General features: G+C 50.4%; 4 protein-coding genes across 4 annotated transcripts; 2 read left to right on the forward strand and 2 right to left on the reverse strand.

The window, feature by feature from the left end:
* The first annotated feature begins 516 nt into the window (after positions 1-516).
* On the forward strand, positions 517-7,946 carry LOC106658329 (pair-rule protein odd-paired-like). Its single transcript, XM_014380225.1, has 6 exons — positions 517-1,056; positions 3,521-4,026; positions 4,114-4,870; positions 4,942-5,103; positions 5,187-5,688; positions 7,193-7,946. The coding sequence occupies exons 2-6, from the start codon at positions 3,554-3,556 to the stop codon at positions 7,291-7,293; spliced, it is 1,995 nt and encodes a 664-aa protein (XP_014235711.1). The 5' UTR covers positions 517-1,056; positions 3,521-3,553; the 3' UTR covers positions 7,294-7,946.
* Positions 7,947-8,024: 78 nt separating this feature from the next.
* On the reverse strand, positions 8,025-10,601 carry LOC106658330 (GILT-like protein 1). Its single transcript, XM_014380226.2, has 4 exons — positions 9,936-10,601; positions 9,447-9,791; positions 9,181-9,336; positions 8,025-8,477 (listed from the first exon to the last, which is right to left on the reverse strand). The coding sequence occupies exons 1-4, from the start codon at positions 10,002-10,004 to the stop codon at positions 8,388-8,390; spliced, it is 660 nt and encodes a 219-aa protein (XP_014235712.1). The 5' UTR covers positions 10,005-10,601; the 3' UTR covers positions 8,025-8,387.
* A 1,007-nt stretch (positions 10,602-11,608) lies between these two features.
* LOC106658378 (cytochrome c oxidase assembly factor 7 homolog) lies at positions 11,609-12,825 on the reverse strand. Its single transcript, XM_014380290.2, has 3 exons — positions 12,568-12,825; positions 12,358-12,492; positions 11,609-12,276 (listed from the first exon to the last, which is right to left on the reverse strand). Exons 1-3 carry the CDS (start codon positions 12,668-12,670, stop codon positions 11,807-11,809), a joined length of 708 nt encoding a protein of 235 aa, XP_014235776.1. The 5' UTR covers positions 12,671-12,825; the 3' UTR covers positions 11,609-11,806.
* Positions 12,826-13,881: 1,056 nt separating this feature from the next.
* LOC106658350 (osmotic avoidance abnormal protein 3-like) lies at positions 13,882-20,893 on the forward strand. The gene is made up of 6 exons (XM_023458078.1): positions 13,882-14,170; positions 14,491-14,562; positions 16,795-17,983; positions 18,051-18,388; positions 18,452-18,908; positions 20,439-20,893. Exons 2-6 carry the CDS (start codon positions 14,491-14,493, stop codon positions 20,819-20,821), a joined length of 2,439 nt encoding a protein of 812 aa, XP_023313846.1. The 5' UTR covers positions 13,882-14,170; the 3' UTR covers positions 20,822-20,893.
* Positions 20,894-22,034: the final 1,141 nt, after the last annotated feature.

The raw sequence follows: 22,034 nt of genomic DNA on the forward strand, positions 1-22,034 counted from the left end.
TTATGTATATCTATAGGCTCGCTGCTGCAGTAGTCACGGTGTCGCACGTGTGACTCTCGTCGAGCGAAGTCAATTGCCGCGGAGAGAGGGATAATACAAGTTATAAGTAGTCGCATTTTATTTCTGCGTGGAGGGGTTCGCCATAAGGGCGCGTGCTTGCGATGCGTGTGTATGTGTGTGTGTGTGTGTGTGTATGTAAAACGATCCCTGGTACGTGCTAGGCCTGCTTCTCTCTCTCTCTCTCTCTCTTTTTTAAGTGTGCACAGTAGCAGCATCGGCAGCCACGTGCGAGTGGGCGGCGCAAAGGATCGAGCTCTCTTTCAAGAGTATATATGCACGCCGCAGGAAAATCATCGAGAGCAGCGGCGCGCCGCCAACGATATGTACAATATCTCATATAGTGGGAGTAGAGAGAGAGAGAGCCGCTTATATGCCATCGGCGAAGAGAGAAGAAGCTTATCTCGACGATCGAGACAACATCATTAGTTGAACTTTGCTCTCGGCCACGAACGGTGCCGCGAGCGAATCGTCGGAGCCGAAGCTTCAGTCAGTCAGTCAGTCAGTCAGTCAGTCGCAGGCGTCGGTCGCGCAAAATTAAATTAGCCTCTATAATACACCACAAAAGTCGAAGCGCCGCGTATTAAATCGGAGAGCTGCATAAAAACAGAGGGAGCACCGCGTATATTATTACATTAATATTACAAAGATACATGTGTGAGTGTGTGCTATAAGCTGCGAGGCAGCCACGATAAGAAATCGGAATCTAAAAGAGCAACAGTAGCAGCAGCAGCAAAAGAACACAAGTGCGCGCCGATAACAGGAGAGAGAAGCAAGTGCCCCGCCGCCAGTGTCGTGATAATCGTGCTGCAAAGAGCAGTATAGTGCCTTTAGACCCCCAATAGACTATTGTATACGCGAGTATATCGGCGTCGCAGCACCGCATCGGCAGCAGCAGCAGCAGCAGCAGCAGCGAACGACAGTCCCCGCATACACATCGGTGTGACACATCACGAGTCAAAGTCTCGAGTCGAGTCGGAGTCAAGTCAATCGAGTCAGGTAAGCGGCTCTCCTGCTTTTAATTCTCCCGAGTCGTTGCGGTCGTCTTCGTCGTCGTCGCGTGCTCGCGAGTCTCGAGCGAGCGAGATCGAGCTTGCGCGTGGCCGATCGAGGGGCTCGTCTTTCCGATCGTCGATTCGTTTCACAACGCGGCCGTGTATATACGAATATACCAGCAGTGTGCTCGTCACTTTTTTTCTTCACAAAACCGTGTCTTTAACGCGTGACTCCGGCTGTGCTTTTGTGTTGGTATCGGACGAGCGAGATAAGAGGCACAAAATCAAGTCTCGAGGCACACTCGAGGAATCGAGAAAAACAAGCGCAGAGTGTGCGTGCGAGCCGTCGTATCGTACGTAATATATATTTACGAGTAAGCTCGAGCGACGCATTTTTTTTTTGTGCAAATCGGAGCTTCGATGGAAATATTTTTCTCTCCGTTAGCTATATAGCCGTTGTTGCGCGAACTGCAGCACGAGATGCACGATCGACTTAACCGTATAACATAGCTATTTGTCGCGAGTCGCGATCGTCGTCTCTTTCTTTCTCTCTGAACGGAGCGCCGCGAATATCGCGCTTTTTCGATGCTATCGAAGGCGCAACGCAGATACATCGAGCGATAGATCGAGTGTGCACGTATCGTAGATATACAAACATTCCTGGCAGTCGTCGTCTCTCGTGCTTCATGGAATTCATAATAAAGCCGAGCGACGATTTTTGACATGTCGCGCATCGAAAATAATACAGGCGCTGCGCAGCCGATCGGACCATACGCACCGGCTTTTGCTTCTGCTGCTGCCATTTCTGCCATAATATCAAACATATTACAAGCATTATCTTTTCGTGCGCGTATTTATTTTTTGCCGGATTGCTGCGCGCGCGCGCCCGATTCCTTCTTTTTACACTTCTTACTTGTACTCAACTTCTCGGCTCTCTGGTTGCGCGTTCAATATTTGACTTGATACATATGAGGCATTTCATGCGAAGTGTCCTAGCGCTTCGCCGCGCGGCCCAATTAAGCGAAATCACTCAGTTTCTAACTCACGTAAAAAGTATCAAAATATACTCAGAAAAAATAACTAACTAATGATTTCGATAGGAAATTTCCTCAGCTTTCCGATGGTGTGGTCAGATTTTCCGAAATTTTCCATTTTCCCCGGAAAAATTTGACATAAAGTTTAAAACGCAAATATCTCAAAAAGCCCATTTTTAAGATTTTTTTAAATAGTCCCAATCGAAAGCTGAGGAAATTTCCTAACTGTATGCAAGTTTTCAGAGTGTGCAATTGATTATTACTTAGTGAAATACAGCGAAGAACGTGTAAAAACGTGACATTTCGGCCCGTGCGGCAGCTGTTCCCGCGCGCAGTACCCCGCGCGGCGCAAAATCTCACGTTTTTACACGTTCGTCACTGTATTTCACTAAGTAATAATCAATTGCACACTCTGAAAACTTGCATACAGTTAGGAAATTTCCTCAGCTTTCGATTGGGACTATTTAAAAAAATCTTAAAAATGGGCTTTTTGAGATATTTGCGTTTTAAACTTTATGTCAAATTTTTCCGGGGAAAATGGAAAATTTCGGAAAATCTGACCACACCATCGGAAAGCTGAGGAAATTTCCTATCGAAATCATTAGTTAGTTATTTTTTCTGAGTATATTTTGATACTTTTTACGTGAGTTAGAAACTGAGTGATTTCGCTTAATTGGGCCGCGCGGCGAAGCGCTAGGACACTTCGCATGAAATGCCTCATATATTAATCCGCGCGCGCGCGAGCTCGTGTAATATAACCGTGGTATAATATATGTACACACAGACTCAGACGTGCATATAATAAAAGCCAGAGCTTACGTAACACCTGACGATGATGCCGATGTCGACGATGCCGACGATGATGATGATGATGATGATGATGATGATGACACTGGCTTGCGCGCGCGCCGCCGTTATAATTCGCTATCGCCCGACTTACAATATACTCTCGGCACTGCTTTAATAATGCGTAAGCTCGCTATATGTGTGTGCACCGACACAGGCGCACGTCTCTCGCTTTATCCGAGCGCTTTTTATCGTTCTTACTTTGCCTATACGCCAAAGCTCCCGCGAGTCGCGATCCAGCGCGGAGCCCAGCAACAACAACAGCAGCAGCAGCAGCAGCAGCAGCAGCAGCAGCAGCAGCAGCAGTGACTTGACCGACCGAGAGAAAGAGCAAGCGAGTGAGTGAACGAGAGAGAGAGAGAGAGAGAGTCCGAGAGAGGAAAATAACTGCGAAAATTGCCGTTGCAACCGATTGCAACTTTTTTTTTTCTTTCCTCGCGCACTCGTTCGTTTTTTTCCCCCGGCGGCGGCGATCGCTTCTGCCGCGCAACCCTGACGTAACTCGCGCCCGGATTATAACGAACTCACCACTCGGTCGCGGACGAGTATTACACATATACCGTAACGAAGGGAATATTTTGTACACAGGTTCCCCAACGCGCATATAAGCCGATCATCGACATGCATTTCGACGAGGATATACAGCGCGCCTTCGGCTGCTACCCCGAGCACCACCAGGAGCAGTACCACTACCAGGTGGGCTGCCAAGTGCCGCAGCAGTACGGCGAGCAGTACCAGGCGGCCGCCTGCTGGGAGAGGATGACCGGAGGCTGCGGAGGCGGTGGCGGTGGTGGTTATACGGGTGACGGCTACTACAGCCAAGGGAGCAGCAGCTGCGGCGAGCTCAGTCCCAAACTGCCCTCGGTCAGCGACGCCTTCTCCTTTTCCAAGAGCTTCACGGCTCAGCAGCAGCAACAACCGATCGCCAATTCAGGCTATCAGTGCAGCAACGATTACGTCGCTGGACAGTACGAGGCCGACGTAGCTCTGCTCTGCTATTCTCAGCAGCAACAGCAACAGCAGCAGCAGCAGCAGCAGATGGCCGACATGGACTCGCTTCAGGCCGTCAACGACTTCGATCTCAGTCTCATTCGGTGAGTTTGCCTACCTCCTGCGATATTCCTCGATGCTTCAGCCAGATTCAGCTCAGCTCATGGATTCGCTCGATTTTTTTCTCACAGTGGAGACCCGTCGATGCTTCCCGATCAGTACGACCAACAGCAGCAGCAACAGGTCCAAACGGTGCCAAACTGCTACAGCGCCAACATGGAAGTACAAGCATCACAACCACAGTCACAGCAACAGCCACAGGAGCTGGTGGAACCGATCTACCAGGTAGGCCACTTGATCGCCGACCAAGTCCAGCCGGACGTGAACTTCAACGAGTGCCCCGAACAGAGCCCGGCCGACTTCCTCGACGGCCTCGGCAATCACGTGATCCTGCAGCGCCGCCAGGTCTACGTGGACCAGAGCGTGCCCGCCTCGATCCAAAGCAGCAGCGCCAGCAGCGTCAGCAGCGGCGGCGCCCAGTCGGACGACTCGTCGGGCGGCGGGCCCGGCTATCCCTGCCTCTGGCTCGGCTGCGGACAGAGCTTCCACGAGCAGCTGGAGCTGGTGCAGCACATCGAGCGCAGACACGTCGAGTCCTCGGCCTCGTCGGCGGCCCACGGAGGCGGACCGGCGCACCATCATCATCACGGCTCGACGAGGCGTTCGCACAAGGAGCGCGAGGCCGCCAAGGCTGCCGCGGCTGCGGCTTTGGCCGTGGCTGGTGCTTCTGCTGCTGCTGGTGGCGCGTCTCCGCCGTCCTCGGGCAGCGACGACATGCAGTTCGCCTGTCTCTGGCAGGGCTGCTCGAGGGATCGGCCCTTCAACGCCCGCTACAAGCTGCTCATACACATGAGGGTGCACAGCGGCGAGAAGCCCAACAAGTGCACGGTAAGTGCGGTTCGAGAACTGGATATTATCCTCCGAGCGAGAGAACTGGACTAATGATTGTTTTTCTACAGTACGACGGATGCACAAAGGCCTTCTCGCGCCTGGAGAATCTGAAGATCCACCAGCGATCGCACACCGGCGAGCGGCCCTACACCTGCCAGCACGCCGGCTGCTCCAAGGCCTTCAGCAACAGCAGCGACCGTGCCAAGCATCAGCGTACCCACTACAACACTGTAAGTTACTTTTCATCCCGATCGACTTTGGTCTTGTATAATGTCAATTTTTCGAAATTCTTATTTATCGTGGCTCTTTACAGAAACCATACGCCTGTCAAGTAGTAGGCTGCGGCAAGCGCTACACCGACCCGTCGTCGCTGCGCAAGCACGCGAAAAATCACACGGCCGACCTCGAGGGCACCGGCAAGAGCGCCAGATCGGCCAATCGTCGACACTCCTCGACCACCAAGTCCTCCTCGTCGGGAGTGACGCAGCAGCAGCAGCAGCAGCCCTCGGTCACGGGCCGCAATCATTCCGTCACGTCGGATTACGGATCGCTCAAGGATCCCCTAGAAATGACTTACTTCGAAGAACAAGATCTCAAGCCATTCGTTGGACAGTACAATCCTCTGCAGCAGCAACAGATGCAGCAGCAGCAGCAACAGTACATTCAGCAACAACAACAACAACAAATACAGCACGTGCCAAGTCAGCAGCAGCAACACATGGACGACAGACAAGAGTACATACCACTGGAATCGGTGGCGAAATTCCTGGCCGACAACGGGACGGGCCGCTTCGCCCACAGTCTCGACAGTATCGGTAAGTTATATCATTTGTAATTTTGCCCACATGCATTTTTCCGAATCGGCTCTCTCTCTCGCGCTCTCGAATCGAACGTGCTGAGCGCATGCCTATATTGTACGAAATAAAAATACACAACGGCCAAGCGTGTCTGTACGTATACGTAGATGCAACGGTTTGCATCTCTTCGTACGTATATAACTTGTATAATACACACATGTGTGCTTGTGCGATGTGCGGCAGAGAGCAAAAAAAGGAATAAAAGTGCCAAGTCGACATGCGAGACAACGTGTCAGCCTCGCATATGCGTTCGTGTGTATGTATTATATGGGTTACCGACATAATCTCCGCTGCCAAAATCTCCGCGACACAATCTCCGCGACAAAATCTCCGGAGACCAAATCTCCGGAGACAAAATCTCCGCAAGACAAAATCTCCGGAGACAAAATCTCCGGAGACAAAATCCCGCGGGAGAAAAATGCGCACTATCACGCATCCTAAACACACTATCACGCATCCTAAACACACTATCACGCACCCAAACACACTATCACGCATCCAAACACACTACCACGCATCCCAAACACACTATCACGCATCCTAAACACACTATCACGCATCCCAAACACACTATCTCGCATCCAAACACACTATTACGCACCCAACCACACTATCACGCACCTAAGCACACTATCACTAATAATAAATAATAATATAAAATTAAATTCGGCGGAGATTTAGTCGCCCGGAGATTTTGTCCCGGAGATTTAGTCGCGGAGATTGTGTCGCCGGAGATTTTGTCTCCGGAGATTTTGTCCCGCTCCCGTATTATATATGTTATAAAATACGACTAGGCATCGTGTGCGCATATCGTGCAGACACGCGCGAGTGAAAAAAAAGGTCGAGCGAAAAAATCCCTCGAACTCGCGTCGTCGTCGTCGTCTTAGTCGTCTCTCTTGGCATTTTTTAATTCTCTCTCCTTCGCGTCGGAATATAATACTCGAGTTATACACTTGTCACTTTGTGAATTAGCATCCATGCGCGATGTATCAGAGTACTCGAGATGTGCGTATATATATAGAAAATAGAATAGTTGGCGCGTATACGTGTTTACGTGCGGCGGATCGAGCTTGCGGACGGACCACAATAATAGACCCACGGCGGGCACGAGGCGAGGGTGTATACAGTAATGACATATAATCTCAGAGGAGGTACACAACACTACGGAGCAGGTTGAAAAGCACTGACCCCATGGCGCGTGACAAAAATAAACATTTTTTTTACTCTCTCTCTAATTCTCGGGGCTCTTTGTTTTGGTTTTTCTTCTCTAACGAGGCTCCTTGACGCGATGCGTGTATAAAATTTAAGTACGCGATTGAAAAATAAACGCCGCCGCCGGCACACACGTGGCGGTGCAGCAGGCGATGGCACGCGCGCGCGCGACCGCACTCGAGAGAGCTTTTAATTTTATGCTTCCTCTCGATGACCGATGACTAAATTTTTTCTTCTCTGTTTGTTTCAGGCTACAGCATAGACGATGACCTGCAAGATCTGGGCACGGACATAGAGCAGCAATTCCTCGAGCTCAACAATCTGGACGACTCGGTCTTCATCGGTGGATAGCAGCAGGCGAGCTCGCCTGCACCGACGCGCGCGGGCACTAACTTTTTAAACTCCTCAGACCACAAGAGCGGTGCAAGTCCCTTATTAAGAACCAACATAACGACGAACCAGAACTAATTAACGAAATAAAAGAACAGCAAGTATTGCGACGTGTGTGCTTGTGTCGGCCCAGTGTAGGCGAGAAAACTTCCGAGAGAAGATGGAGAGAGAGAGAGAGAGAGAGAGAGCTTTTATTATATCTGCGCGCGGACGGCGAGACAACGCAACCCGTCTCCTATGTACGTGTACGAGAGCGCAGCTTATTAATGGGTTGCGTGTGTGCGGTAACAACAACAACAACGACAACAACAACCATCGATTACAACCGCAACAGCAGCAGCAACCGATCGAGAGAGAGAGAGAGAGATCATATGTATGTCAAGCGAGGAGAACGTCGTCGCGGTATAGAGGCACGCGACGAGCAGCAGCAACGCGAAATTCGCGTAGAGTAGTAGTAGTAGTACGATCATGATGATGATGATGATAGCACGAGAGACACACAACACACCGGTTGGCCTTGGCGACCGAAAAACCGGGCCAGCCGTGACTCGAACTGCACGCGGAGATGCGCGCCAACGCCGAAGAAGCGAGTGATATTGTGTGGCATCCGAGATAGAGAGACAGAGAGAGATTTACCTAGAGAAAAAAAAAAGCATTTCTTACGCTGTATTTTGTAGATACTTGACTCTTTGTTTTTTCTTTTTTCTTTTTTTTTTATTGTTCGACATCGACATACAAAAGAAAGTGTATAATAAAATTTGTTTTTGTTGCTATTTTCAAATTCAAAAATTTATAAAATTAGACCAAAGCGGTGCGCTCGGCGGTGTCTTCCTTTTTTTGTTCTTCGTCATCGACGAATTGTAAATAATTAATTGATCATAATAACGAGTATCGCCGGCGCATTTCAAGTATTCGACAGATTTAATTCTCACTCAGAGACACTTTAGCGAGTCTCCAAAATTATGTAATAATATTAATATAATCAACAACAATGGTGTGGCCTCGTACGGGGATGTTGGGGCGTTCGAGAGTATTCTTGCCTTCGTTTATTTCGTTCACTTGCAAGCGTCTCCGTGCTTCTCGCCGTCGGGAATCAGACCGCACAGAACCGATCTCAACTGCCTGAAGGCGTCTTGGTTCTTCGACTGAAACACACGCAGGAAGAACAACAATCAGTCAATGCGATGCATTACGACGATCGGTCGATTATGTTATGTACGCGCAAAAAATGCGAGCGAGCCAGCGATCGACCAGTTATATATTATAGGTATAGATATTTTGTAAAGTAGGTATTATGTTATATCGTGACATTTTCAATTGTTCGACGCTCTGTATCCGGTTAAGACTCGAATGGTTATTGGCCGGCTAAGTTGCGTTGAAAAATGTACAAAAAATTGTAAATAATGTACATCTTTTTTTTTTTATATAGATAGATTATACATCGTATATATTTTTTTCCGTTACCACTTTTATAATACTCCGCGTATACTTCATGTTTTATTTATTGCCGCGTTACGCGCTCCCAAAGACTTTGAGCGATAGAATTGTTTAATTATTAATGCCGCACTAGTTCATAACGGCCCGCCCGCCCGCCTCGATCGTGTGGGTGCGCCGAGCACGATTACCGATTTTTCTAGACTACTTTTGTATAATGCATGAATTAAAATTGTTATAAATGTGAAAATGAAAATAAAAAAAAAACTAGAACTGCGAATCGCAATAAAAGTAATTGCGACGACCAATAAATAAATTTTTACAAAGAAGTTACTTGTTTAGTTGCTCAATTCATTACCCGCATATATAATAAATTAAATTAATATATTATAATTAAATATCGCGTGTACTCACTCCGTTGACGACGATGGACGGTACGAAGCTGAGTGGCTTCTCGAAGGCGATCGTCTTCTCGCCGTTGGCGATGAGCAGTTTGTCGCCTCGCTCGCTGTCGGTGCAGGCCTCGATGTGCTTGACCGCCTCGTCGTTGAGTCCTTTGGACGCGGCGCACTACAAGAGAGAGAGAGAGAGAAGCCAATTACATTATTAGATTATAATCGAGGCGTAATGACTGGCGATGATAATGGTATTATAGTCAGGTGAGAACGACACGAGTATACCTTGAACACGGCGTCGGCCGGGCTCGAGGCGGACTTGTCGGACATTGCGCAAGCGACGATCTCGATCTTCTTGGCCTGGCGCTCGGCCGCCACGGACACGTGCTCGTCGATCTCGGCCATGAGGCAGGACTGGGCCTTGTTGCCGCGACACTCGGTCGGGCCGTGCTGGCAGGTGAACTCGGTCTTGCCGCTGTCGGCGGTGATCCAGGACGCCTTGCCGAATGGCGTGAGGTTGACGATTATGTGGTCCTTGAACTCGTTGTAGTTCGGGCCCAGCTGCTGGGTGATGAAGGCCACGCTGTCCGGGCACTGGGACTCGTAGTACACGTCCAGAGTGACGTCGTGCTGAAACATTTTAAACGATCGGCATTAATTTCAGGTTTATAGTCTAGCGACGCACACACATTTAATTGTAAGTAGTTAAATCGTGTCGACGATCGCGAGGAAAATAAAATAAGGAAAGAAAAGATTATTGTATTATAGACTTACGTGGGCCGAAGCGAACAGTGCCAATGAGGCGATGGTCAGGAGACCGGCGAAAACGGAGAAGCGGCTCATGTTGAGTCTGTCGTGTGCGATGCTACGTCGATTCTACAGAAATGATCGTCGATCGAATGCGCGCCTCGGCCTCGCGTACACTTATTATATATACCTACTTCTGCTGGCTGCACGAGTCGGCGTCGCCTACTCTCCTGTTGATGTATTGTATTATGTGTGTTACGCTGTTACGCGAGTGGGGATCGACGACTGCGCGACTCGACTCGCCTGCGGAGCACAGTGATTTTTACAACACACACACACACACGCACACACGAGTCTTTTGTCAAGGGTCGAATATAATTTTTAATTTCTCTTTTTCTTTTTTGTCTCCGTCGTGCTCAAGCTGCGACTTTGAGGGGCCAGATGCGTACGACGACGACGACTTCTTTGTGTGCTCGCCCGCCGATTCAGGTCGTAATAACAGCAAAAAAAAAAAACGAAACGAGTTTCGCTTATAAATCGGTCCCAGAGCGAGGATGCGGCCCGTACGCTCGCGAGTGTCGTAATACTCCCCGAGCACTCGAAATAACGATAATACAGGATTTTTCTTTGTGTTTATTATGACAAATTCGGGATTTCGTTGCCTATAAGTCTCGGACCGGCTGCTACCTATATACTACCTTTCACTGATTTTGAATATATTACGAGTTTCAGAATTGTCTTCAGCTGTGCCTCGTTCATATATATATATACATGTGTGTTGCTGTACATAATAATGAAAAGGTAAACACACGACACGTCGCGCTTATCAGTCGCGACTGTCAGGCGTTAAAAAAAAAAGAAAAAGATTAAATTAACAAGATCGATTGTAATCCTCGCTGGCGAAATTGATAATCGATGCGCCTCGAGTCGCGCGCCGATCGACTCGATGCCGAGATCGGCGTAACTTTTTTTTTGTACCTTTATACATGAAATATTACGTTGATGTTCGGGTTCGCGCGAGGTATGACATCGTGTTCGATGATGTAAAAATGTATACAAAGCACGCGCACGAACTTGACGTTTCATAAAGTACGATTCGCACGTGAATCTTAAAAAATCGGTCGGTCGACTTTTTTTCGCTCGTCAATTCATTGTTTTTATTTCAAATAATATATGTGAATATGGACCTCAAGGTTGCTCCCGGTCTGTATATAAGTTACATTGTCGCGAGGGGGAGAAAAGGTAAAAACCCGTTTTTATTATGACATCGCGTCACCGCGCCTGTATCATCATAATCATCACAATAACGCATAAAATAGGAGCAGCAGCAGCCGCGTGTGTTATACGGAACACGGAAAACAACAAAGACCCGAGCGAATTTCGCAACTCTACACACACATAACGAAATAGAAAAGCGTCAGTATAGTCGTTGTTGTTTTTTTTTCGACGTATTATAGGAAATCAGGCCACATTTCTCGCGGTAGACTTGCGTTACTACAATAGAGATGGTCTCGAATAATGTATTAAATATCTTATCGTTTTGCCGAGCGCAGAAATTTTTCGACCCCGTGAGGAGAGATGTATGCAAAATTCGTTGGAATAATAGAGAAACGATATATGTGCGCGCGTATCAAGGAGATAGCGGAGAAAGTAGGTGAATCTAGCGGCTTAGCCAGAGCGGAGGCAGAAAACGATGAGTCGCTCATTTCCAATGAGTTATTTTCTTGTTATTGTCTCGGGAAACGATGGTGAACAAAAAAAAGATACATTTCGTACGTAAGTAAAGATGCGTGTATTTTACAATATATAATAATAAAGAGACAACATAATGACATTATACATGTATGATACAAATGTACAAAAACGGGAGCAGAGTGAAGCATCTCGTTTACTATATATTACGGGTCGATGCCCTGACCGAACGATATGGTCGGCTGATTCTCCTTGATCTGCTTCTCGAGCTCCCGTCCCCGGGCTTTGAACGTCTCGGCGAGCTTGTCGCTCTTCTGCGCGCCCTCGCCTCGCTCGTGCATCTTGGCGATGTTGAAGCAGGCGTAAGGCGAGCCCAACTCGCAGGCTTTGAGCGACACCTTGTAACCCTCCACGAGGTCGCGTTTGACGCAGCCCTCGATGCCCTTGAGATAGACGCCCGAGAGGAAGAAGCAGCCCTTCTGGTCCTTGTGCTCGTTGCAGGCCTTCTGGAGCATGGCGACGCCGGCGCGCACCGCGGCGGCCTTGTCGGCCTTGTGGATCTCCTTGGAGACGAGGGCCACGATGCCGGCGTTGGTGCAGCCTATCGAGTCGCCGAGCTCGCAGCCCTGCTTGAGGTAGTCGTAGCCGCGCTGCACGTTCTTCTCGCAGCCCCTACCTATACATAAACACACGCGAGAAGTTGATCATTAAGAGTCGCGAGTATAGAGAGATAAAGGTAGATGGCGACTTTACCGACCCACGAGTTTCCAGCCTCCGATTTTGGCGCAGCTACGGCCGTACTGCATGTTGTCGCAGTTCTTCTGGTAGATGTCGGCCGCCGTGGCGGGGTCGGCCTTGACTGCCTCGTGATAGTCGCCCAGCAGATGACACACTGCGTAAATTAACGATCAAGAAAATAATAATAACGCAACGTTGGAAGGTTATGCGGTTGGCGAGACGAGTTTACCTTCGGGATTCTTCTCGCCGTAGCATCCGTAGGTGTACTCGGTGAGGAGGTTCTTGAGGTAGAGCTTGACGTCCTCCTCGCTCTTGAGGTCGTAACCGGCCATGACGAGTCACTTATAATTGGAACAATTGCACTCGAAACGACACTGGTAAACGCGATTGTTTGTTGCACGCTGCGGCTGCTATTGCGGAACGTTGCGCGCGGCCTAGCAGACGACTCGACGCTGCGGCGAGCAGAAGCCAGAAAGCTTGTAAGTCATAATGGTATAGCTGGAGCTTGGACGGCATGGCGCGAGATGGCGTTAGCAGGTGGTTCGAGTCGCGCCGCTGGTTGTCCGTCAGACTCCTCAAAACACAACAAACATTTCGCGCTCCGCGCTCGCGGTGTTCGCAGTATCGTGCCGCAAAGTGGCTGGACGCGAGCAAGCTGCAGCGCCGGTGTGCACGAGTTCGCGCCCCCCCCCCCCCCCCCNCCCCCCCCCCCCCCCCCCCATGGCGTTCGCTATCGTCGTTATTATCGTTCTCGCGGAGTTTGGAACCGGTGACGACGTTCCCGCGTCCAACCGGCAACGCAACAAAAGACTCATCGGTGAGAACCAATACAAAGCAGTCGGATCATCGAGCTTCGCCGCCGTTTGACGGCTGCGATCGGAATCTTCTTCATCGGGCAGCGAAACCCAATCGCCGTCGAAGGTGAGTCGAGTCTCGCGATTCGTGCACACGTGGCTGACGATATACCTTCAACGCGTTTATGTGTTTATTAAAAGCGACGACGACGACGACGACGCACTACACGAAACGACGGAAAAACAGCTTTGACGAAGCGCAAGGTCGGCGCTAGCTTCTGCTGTCGTATACCTATAGCTGCTACCTATATAACGCGATATCGATAATAGGAGCTCGCGCTCGCGTTCAGGGCCAGCTCCGCGTGTACCGTGCAGAGTGAGATAGATAGCTGCTGTCATATACGTCACATGTGTCGCGCGCGATGTGTGCGTTCGTCCAATGTCCACCACCCCAACTCGATGTATAATAATAAATACGTGTGTATTTACGAATGCCGCAGGAAAGGCGCGCGTTAAAGTACTACGACCGGCGCAGCACTGGGGCTGGTTTTTGCAGCGACGACTCGAACGTGTGTTGTCCGCGGTGGAGGAGGACTATAAGTCGGCGAATCGGCAAAGAGTTCGAAAGTCGAGTAGTGAGTACATAGTGGGCCGAGCGCGCGCTCGGCTCGGTTGACGTTTCGCGGCTTGCCTCTGATATATCTATCACAAAAAGTAACAAAAAAAAAAATAGTTGAGTGCCGGCCTCGCGCCGTCGGTGCAAGTGCCGCTGGTGTCGGATTCCCTCGATGCCAAGAATCAGTTCGTGCTCAATACAGGCCGAGTGGTGCCTGTTTATTTATAGTTCGATCGCTCGCGCAACTTTCCCAGGATCGCGTGTCTGTGTCTATGTGTATAAATGTGTTCGCTCGCTCGCGGCGACCCTTTTAAACTTATCCCGATTTGATCCACGAAAATTCAAGGCCAGCAGCAGCTCTATCATCGATAATCCTCAAGAACTCACGTACTCCCTCGAACGCGTATAATAATCATAATAAGGTAAACGGCAATAAAATAAATACGAGCTCGCGCACTTGTAAGTAATTGATTTGTACGAACGCGTGAATTCTGACAGCTCTGTCTCTCGAGGCGGGGAGGACACGTGTCGACGGTCTCGAATTGTCGATTCTTTATTTTTTTCGAGAATTGCACGTAAGATCGCTAGCTATATTTTTAGACTTTCCGGAAAAAAATCTTACGAATTAAACCTAGTCGCTTTTTATTCTTTTGTACGCGTTCTCTTATATCGTTGGGAGAATTGATATATACATCGATCGATCGAGTATAATTTGATATCCATGTTTCATCGTCTGTTGCAGATGAGTGAATCCGTCAAAGTGGCCGTAAGATGCCGGCCTATGAATCACAGAGAGCTCCAGCACAAGTGTCGGGTACGTATAGTAAACATAATAAACACTTCTGATCGAACCCCCTATGCAGCATCCCACTTACAGAAATGCAAAAGTCGTCGTCATTTTTCAAAACTCTCGCTAAACGAAAAGCTATTAAACACATAATAGAAAAGATCGATATTGTCCTTGAATTTCAGCTGGCGCGATTTCTTTGTCATTCCGATCAATCGGCGAATAATCATAATGTAAAGACCCCACCGCAAGTCCGTGTGTACGTACGTATGTGTATGTGTGTCGTCCACGAAAAGCTCTTACTACGAATCCGTTTTTCCACGAGCGCGATGACTTTAACGCTCGTTATTAAAAAAAAAGATCGATTGATTCGTTTGCTTTTTTTAACTGTCACCGCATATAGGGGGAGAAAGGTAAGGTCGAGACACTTTGTTTGCCGCGTGGAAAATTTCGAAATCTCGCAAGCTCCGCGGGAATTGAATCGATACGAACGTTGAACCGCGTGGCGAGCTTTTATCGGCGATCCTCGTTGGCGCCCGCGAAAACGTAGACCCTAAAAAAAACATTTCGCGCGCTTATGACGCAAGACGATATACAGGTATACCACCGCATATATCACGACATAAATATATGCATGCTATAATAATTATACGTGTAAAGCACGACGACGACGCCTTGCGACGGTCGTGACGATGTTTTACACGCGCGAATGAAATGTCTATTAATTCTCGCGCCGTTCGGGGTAGGTACATATAGTATGAGTAGTGGAGAGGTTCGCACGACATATCCTGCCCACCCCCCCGTTGTGCCTTGCGCGTTTATAAATACGGGGCAATTTTCTACGGTACACACGAATCCGGAGATCTCTTATCTCTCCGATGTCTCTCGTTGCGCGCGTGCTCCGTACTACTGCATGTATATATTGCGCGAGATATCGATTCCCAACGGTACGTGACATGCACACACACACACGCCCGCAAAGTGATTATCTATAATGCTCCGAGTCTGTTTTCTATATCCCACTACCCGCACACGCATACACACCCACGAGTGCTGTGTGTCGCGCTGAAAACACGTGTCGCGCGTTATAAACATAGAAAAAAAACAACAGAGAGAAGAAAAACTCCGAGTTCCGGCATATTACTCGGGGCTAAATGGACGCCCGCAAGCTTTGCCGCTCTCTCTCTTACCTATAGTATACACTATGGCCTATTGGCAGGTAGGCATGTGTGTATATGTGTACCCAAAGTAGCCTAGCGACGGGCTCGACTTTGCAAAACACACATCGGTGTACGCTCGACGATTAATACGCGCGTATGTGTGTATGTATCGGGTACTTATAGGCTCTCTCTCTATGCGTTTATTGCGTTACTTCGCTGGCTATATTTACGCAGCTGCTGCCGCGACTCGCACATGTGTGATGCACGAGTACACACAGTCGCGGGATAAGACAGAGCTTCGCGTCGTCGTGTATGCGTGCGTACACGGCGATCGGCAAGAGTCGAGTCGAGAATATCTATCGTATCGACGCGATGTTGCCGCGCGGCGCTGATATAGCATCTAGCGACATCTCAAAAAGTATAAAACGATCGAATATCAATTTTGCTCGATGCACGTCTTATGTTTATGTACGTTTGCGCCGATCGATCGGTAAACGCCAAGATTTCTCGGTAACGTCGTGCGTCGACTGCACGTGGAGCCGCACGGTCGCCCACAAATTCACCTCCGTATTCCTCGAGCCCACCGTGTGCAAATATACACGTCGATTGCACGAATTACTTTTACGAAGCGTGGCGCAGAGTAGCTAAGGTGTGCAATTACTCGGGCCAGCCGCGCGGGAGTAGGTCGAGCCCATCCATCGGCATGCGAGCCGCCGCTTCTAAATATCGATTCCCCCGTATTATATACGTGGCACCGGTACACGCGCGTACAGCAGCAGCAGCAGCAGCTATTATTCAGAGCTTTCGTGCCGAACTCGAGTCGCTATACCGTCCGCCGGCCAATCACCCGCTGCCTCCACCGAGCGAGCCCTTTTATGCACGAGCACCATCATTTGCATGTAGCAGCGCGTCCCATGCAGTAGTGCAATTTGCACACTGACTCGGTTCCGCCGCCGCCGACTCACCTGTAGCTATTGCCGCGCGCGATCCGCCATAGAGATAATTTAGCGGCTCCTGAAACTGGGTCACACGCACACACACACCAACCTATTACGTTGTACCTCGTGGTGTTATTTCATACCTTATATATACGTAATAGAGCGTCGTGACGGTCGACGGGACGAGCCGCAGCTGCAGCCTCGCCGAAGTTGGCACCGGGGGTGGCAATGGCAAAGTCTACCAGTTCGACGCGGCCTTCGGGCCCGAGATCGCGACCGAGACCGTCTACGAGGAGCTGGGCTCGTACGTGGTCGAGGCCGTGCTCGAGGGCTACAACGGCACCGTGTTCGCCTACGGCCAGACGGGCTGCGGCAAGTCCCACACGATGCGCGGCTTCATCGAGCGAGCACTCGAGCACCTGTTCGAGGCCACCTCGACGGCGAGCTCGGACACGCGCTACCTGGCCCTGCTCACCTACCTCGAGATCTACAACGAGAAGCTGCGTGATCTGCTGCAGCCCGGCGCCGCCGAGCAGACCGAGAATCTGCTCCACCTCAAGGAGGACCCGGTGAGGGGCACCTACGTCGCCGGCGGACTGAGGGAGGTCACCGTCAAGGACGCCCGCGAGTGCGCCCGACTCGTGGAGCAGGGCGATCGTAGGCGAGCCGCCGCCGCCACCAAGATGAACGCCGCCAGCTCGAGGAGTCACGCGGTGCTCACCATCTCGCTCGAGGCCATCGCCATCGGGCCCGAGATGGCCGACGCCTCCTCGGCCGTGAGGCGGGGACGACTGCACCTGGTCGATCTGGCCGGCAGCGAGAGACAGGGCCGCACCGGTGCCACGGGCGATCGACTCAAGGAAGCGGCCAGCATCAATTTGAGCCTGTCGGCCCTGGGCAACGTCATAAGCGCCCTGGCGGCTGGCAACGGACGACACGTGCCCTACCGGGACTCGAAGCTGACGAGGCTGCTGCGCGACAGTTTGGGTGGCAACGCGCGCACCCTCATGATCGCCTGCGTCTCGCCGAGCGACGCCGACGCCGAGGAGACCCTGAGCACCCTGAGGTACGCCGCTCGGGCGCGCTGCATCAAGAACAAGCCCATCGTCAACGAGGACCCCAAGGACGCCCTCCTCAGGCAGTACCAGCTCGAGCTGCAGAGGCTGAGGAAGCTCCTGGAGTCGAGCAACAGTGAGACCGGCATCGGTGCCGTCAACGCCGATGAACAGCAGCAGCAGCGGACGACGATAGCGACGCCGAACGCCGTCGCCTCGTCCGATTCCAGAAGCAACGACAGGAGAGCCTCGCTGCAGACCCTCAAGAACGAGGCCGGCGATCCAGTGAGCGAAGGTGAGCGCGAGTATAAACATTAGTATCCAAAATCGACCATATTTAATTGATTCAAACGATAACGCAGTGCTGGTGCTGGACTCGCCGCCGAACAACGCGGCGGACCCGGACGAGCGCGAGGAGCGTAGGCGCAGGAAGCGCGAGGCCGCCAAGCAGGAGGTGCTGCGCCGACTGGAGCGCCTGACGATCGGCGGCGAGGCTTTGGGTGACGTGGAGATCCGTCGGCGCAGGGAGCGCAGGCGCAGACGGCTCCAGGCCCTGGCCGAGGCTCTCGAGACGAGCAGCAAGGAGGGCAGCGGCGCGGCCGCCTTCGAGGTCTACGGACAGCTCAAGTCCACCGAGGACGCGCTGAAACGCATGGCCAAGCGGGCCAAGCAGCTCGAGGCCGAGGCCGCCGATCTGCAGGTAAAACATAACTCCGATACAATGGTCGACTATGATTAATAATCACTTGGATTACTCGCGCAGGCCTCCTGGGACGAGGAGCGTCGGGAGCTGCTGCGACGCGAGCTACTGGCCCAGCAGATCTGCGACGCGATGATTCCGCATCTGCGACCGGGCTGTCCGCTGCGCGACGTGGCGGCGATCAGGGCCGCGGCCTCCTGGTGCACCGAACTCGGCCGCTGGCGACTGCCCGACGTCTCCTCGAGCTCGTCGCGCATACCGCTGCCGCCGGCCTCGCTGCAGAGCCCACCGCCCGGCGAGCTCAGATCGGACCTCAACGGCAACGGCCACGTCAACAGCAACAACGACGATGATCCGGGTCTGGGTCTCGAGGAGGACAACGACGAGCTCGAGGAGAGCAGCGAGTCGCCGGCGCGCAGCCTGTGGCACACCGCGGCCGAGAACATAGCCGATCGCTACTTCAAGAGGCGCAGTCGGCTCGACGAGATCCTCGCCCGAGTCCGAGAGGCCAAGAGTTTCGGTTCGTAACTCGTTCCTCGTCGTCGTTGTTGTATGCGTGTGACGACCTTATGCAATCTCTCTCTCGAGCAGCAGCAGCAGCAGTACGGACACGTATGCTAATTGCGATATCGCGTCGCGCTGTGATAGGCGTGCGACTATCAATTACGCGGCTTGCGCACGTGTCGAAGAATTTGTCGTCTCTTTTTTTTTTGCACAATGGAACCGCGCGAGTAATGTGCTTAGCTTTGGTTTTTCGCTCTTTTTTGTTTCGATTTTCTTCTTCTTTTTCTTCTTCGTCCATAGCACTAAAAGAGCATTGTATTATTTTGAACATTTTTCGATGAGCAGAAAACTCGTCTTGTTAATGAAAACCGCGCGTGAGTCACTTAATTAAGCTCATTACGCGTTAAGCGTATCGAATTATGCATACGTTCATGCCGAGAGACAGAGATGATCGTCCATATAGCTATATGGATATAATCTTTGAACTCTCTAGTGCAACCGATTAAAGATCAAACTTGTGTCGCGTGATTCTGCGCTCCTCTGTTTTATTTTTTGTAACGTATAGTCGCGATAATGAAATCCGCAGTTTATTCGCACAAACGAAATCTTAACGACGCACACACACGCGCTCACTATACGTTATGTATATAATATATCGTCGATCGGATTTTGAGCAATATTTGAGTCACGCGATAGTTCAAGGCGGTTTCGGAGCGGCTTTGCGCGCGCAGAAACTCGAGCGATTGCGAACTCTGTATTATATCTCTCTCTCTCGCTCTTGTATAGCCTTCTGCAATTAAGCCAACTTGTTGCATTTCTTTTCTGCCGAACGAGTATTAGATATGAATATATTTTCCTCGCGCGCGGTTGCATATACGTCGATTTTTCGTCTATCGCAATTTGTGCTTGTCTGCGCTGTACGTGCCGTTTATTTCTGTGTAAGCTGCTGCTGCTTGGAACTTGCGCGAGACGCGATAAAAAATCCAAAGCGAAGATTCATCGTCATTAACGCGACACACGTTTTTTTTCTCTCTCTCTCTTACTTTTTTTTTGTTGTACACAATTCGTTAAAAGTATAAGTGATGTACTTGAACGAGCAGCACACGCGTTATTGTCGAAGATTGATCGCTCGTTTTACGACCAGTAAGAAATTAACACTCGGCGTGCTATGCACACAAACAAACTCGCGCGCGTAAATGAGAAATCTAAGATCGTAGCTCGAAGGTTCGATAGCTCGAGATGCGGGAGAGTCGGAGGAAATAAAAATCCGAGCGAGAAGAAGCGACGGATGATGCGCTTTTTTCTCGACACCGACTCTTCTCCTCTTCTTCTTTTTTTATTTCGATCGTTGAATCCAGCAGAGCGGCGCGCGATATATTTTCCGCGAAAAATTCCACTGGCTCGCGTGTGCGCGTGCATGCACATGTGCGAGCGCGACGAGCAGCGGCAGCGCGTTTGTGTTTTTCTCCATTCTTCGTCCGATTGATATCGCGCGCGACAAAGTTTCGAGCTCGATCATTTCATTGTATACATTTGGACTTTGCAGACGGTGGCGGTCGAGCGAGCAAGTCCGGCTCGTCGTCGGAGGAGACTCAGGCTCAGCTCGTGCCCATCAACGCGCCGAACGCCATGAACGGCGGTGGCAACGGCACCAATGGACTTCAGAAACTCGACTCTCTCTTTCATCTCGGAGCTGGAGGAGGAAGCATCGAGCGGCTACCGAAAAAAGTCGGCGGCTGGATAAGCGAGGATTCGCAGCCACAGCAGCAGCAGCAGCAGCAGCAGCAGCAACAGCTGACCTTCTCGCCCGATAGTCCGCCCTACAAGAGGACCAACGGGCCGCCACCGCCGCTGCAGCAGCCGCATCCACGAGTCCTCGAGGCTCTGCCGTCGTATCCGCAGATATCCATTCCCAAGCTGCAGGGCTGATAGTAACTCTCGTCCTCGCTGATTTCGCGAGGACGAGTCCCACAGAGGATGGCTGTATTTTTTTTTTTTTTGTATATGTACCTGTACAGTATAAATTGCTCAAGACTGATGTACTTAGCTGTTGAACACAACGAAAGATCGGAGCTCTCGAAAGAGACAATGTACATAGACCGAATAAATGAGCGAGATCGTCTCTCGTCATTAGCCGAGCGTGGCTAAAAATAAAAATCTTTGTCATGTAGCGTGATTGATGCGCATGCCTCGAATGAATGAAAAAGTCTCTAATGTAAAAAGCACATGTAAAAAAAAGAGACTCCTCTCTCTCTCTCTCTTGCTCTGTCCGTGCGAACGTTAATTTTCTAAATCTGCACTCGCACGCGGCCAATCCGTGCGTTTATAACACACCGAGATTTTATAATCGATTCGACGGGGGTCTGCCGTTGTCGTGTTATTTTATAATCGTTAATAATCGATCACGCGCAGTGCTCCATACGAGTGTATGCGTGCCTGGAACTGAATGAACGCGGGTGGCTATTATCGAATTGTTTGCCTATATAGAGAAATGGTCGGCTTGAAAAATGACAATCGTATAGAGCAAGTTAATAGCGCTTGCGCAAATACATAAACATAATGCATATATATGCGAGAGAGAGAGGTAGAATGTTTGTTTAATAAATTAGCGAGCAAACGCCGAAAGCACACGCGGCGGCTGTTTGCCGATGCTCGTTGAACGATGCTATATTATCGACTGCTGTGTGTGCAATGCATGTGTGTGTGTGTGTGCGCGCTTCTTCTTTTTGCAGTTTATTGTACATATAACAATGCATATTATTTACGATAAGATTTTGATCGTTTGTGTATTGTAATGCGCGCGCGCGAGATCGATCGTGACAATGAAAAGAATGAGCGAGAGAGATAGGGATCGATCGTGATATATCGCTGAAAAAGTCATCTAATGTACTTGACCGCGCGTGATTGACATCGCGAACAACAACAACAGCGACAAAAACGGACGAGTATGAGAGACAAAAAGAAATGTATGTATACGCAAGTATTGCGAAACGATAATGATCGTTCATCGTCGCTCTCCGCGCGAGCAAAAAACAATCGGCCACGCTCGAATCGTCGGTGGCACACGCAGGAAGTGCACGAAAAGCGCCAGCTTCGGCTTCGCAGAAACGTAATAACGTTTTCGACAACGACAAAAAAAAGG

Source organism: Trichogramma pretiosum, unplaced genomic scaffold, assembly GCF_000599845.2.
Source record: "Trichogramma pretiosum strain Unisexual culture from Peru unplaced genomic scaffold, Tpre_2.0 scaffold70, whole genome shotgun sequence".
Classification (NCBI taxonomy): Eukaryota; Metazoa; Arthropoda; class Insecta; order Hymenoptera; family Trichogrammatidae; genus Trichogramma; species Trichogramma pretiosum.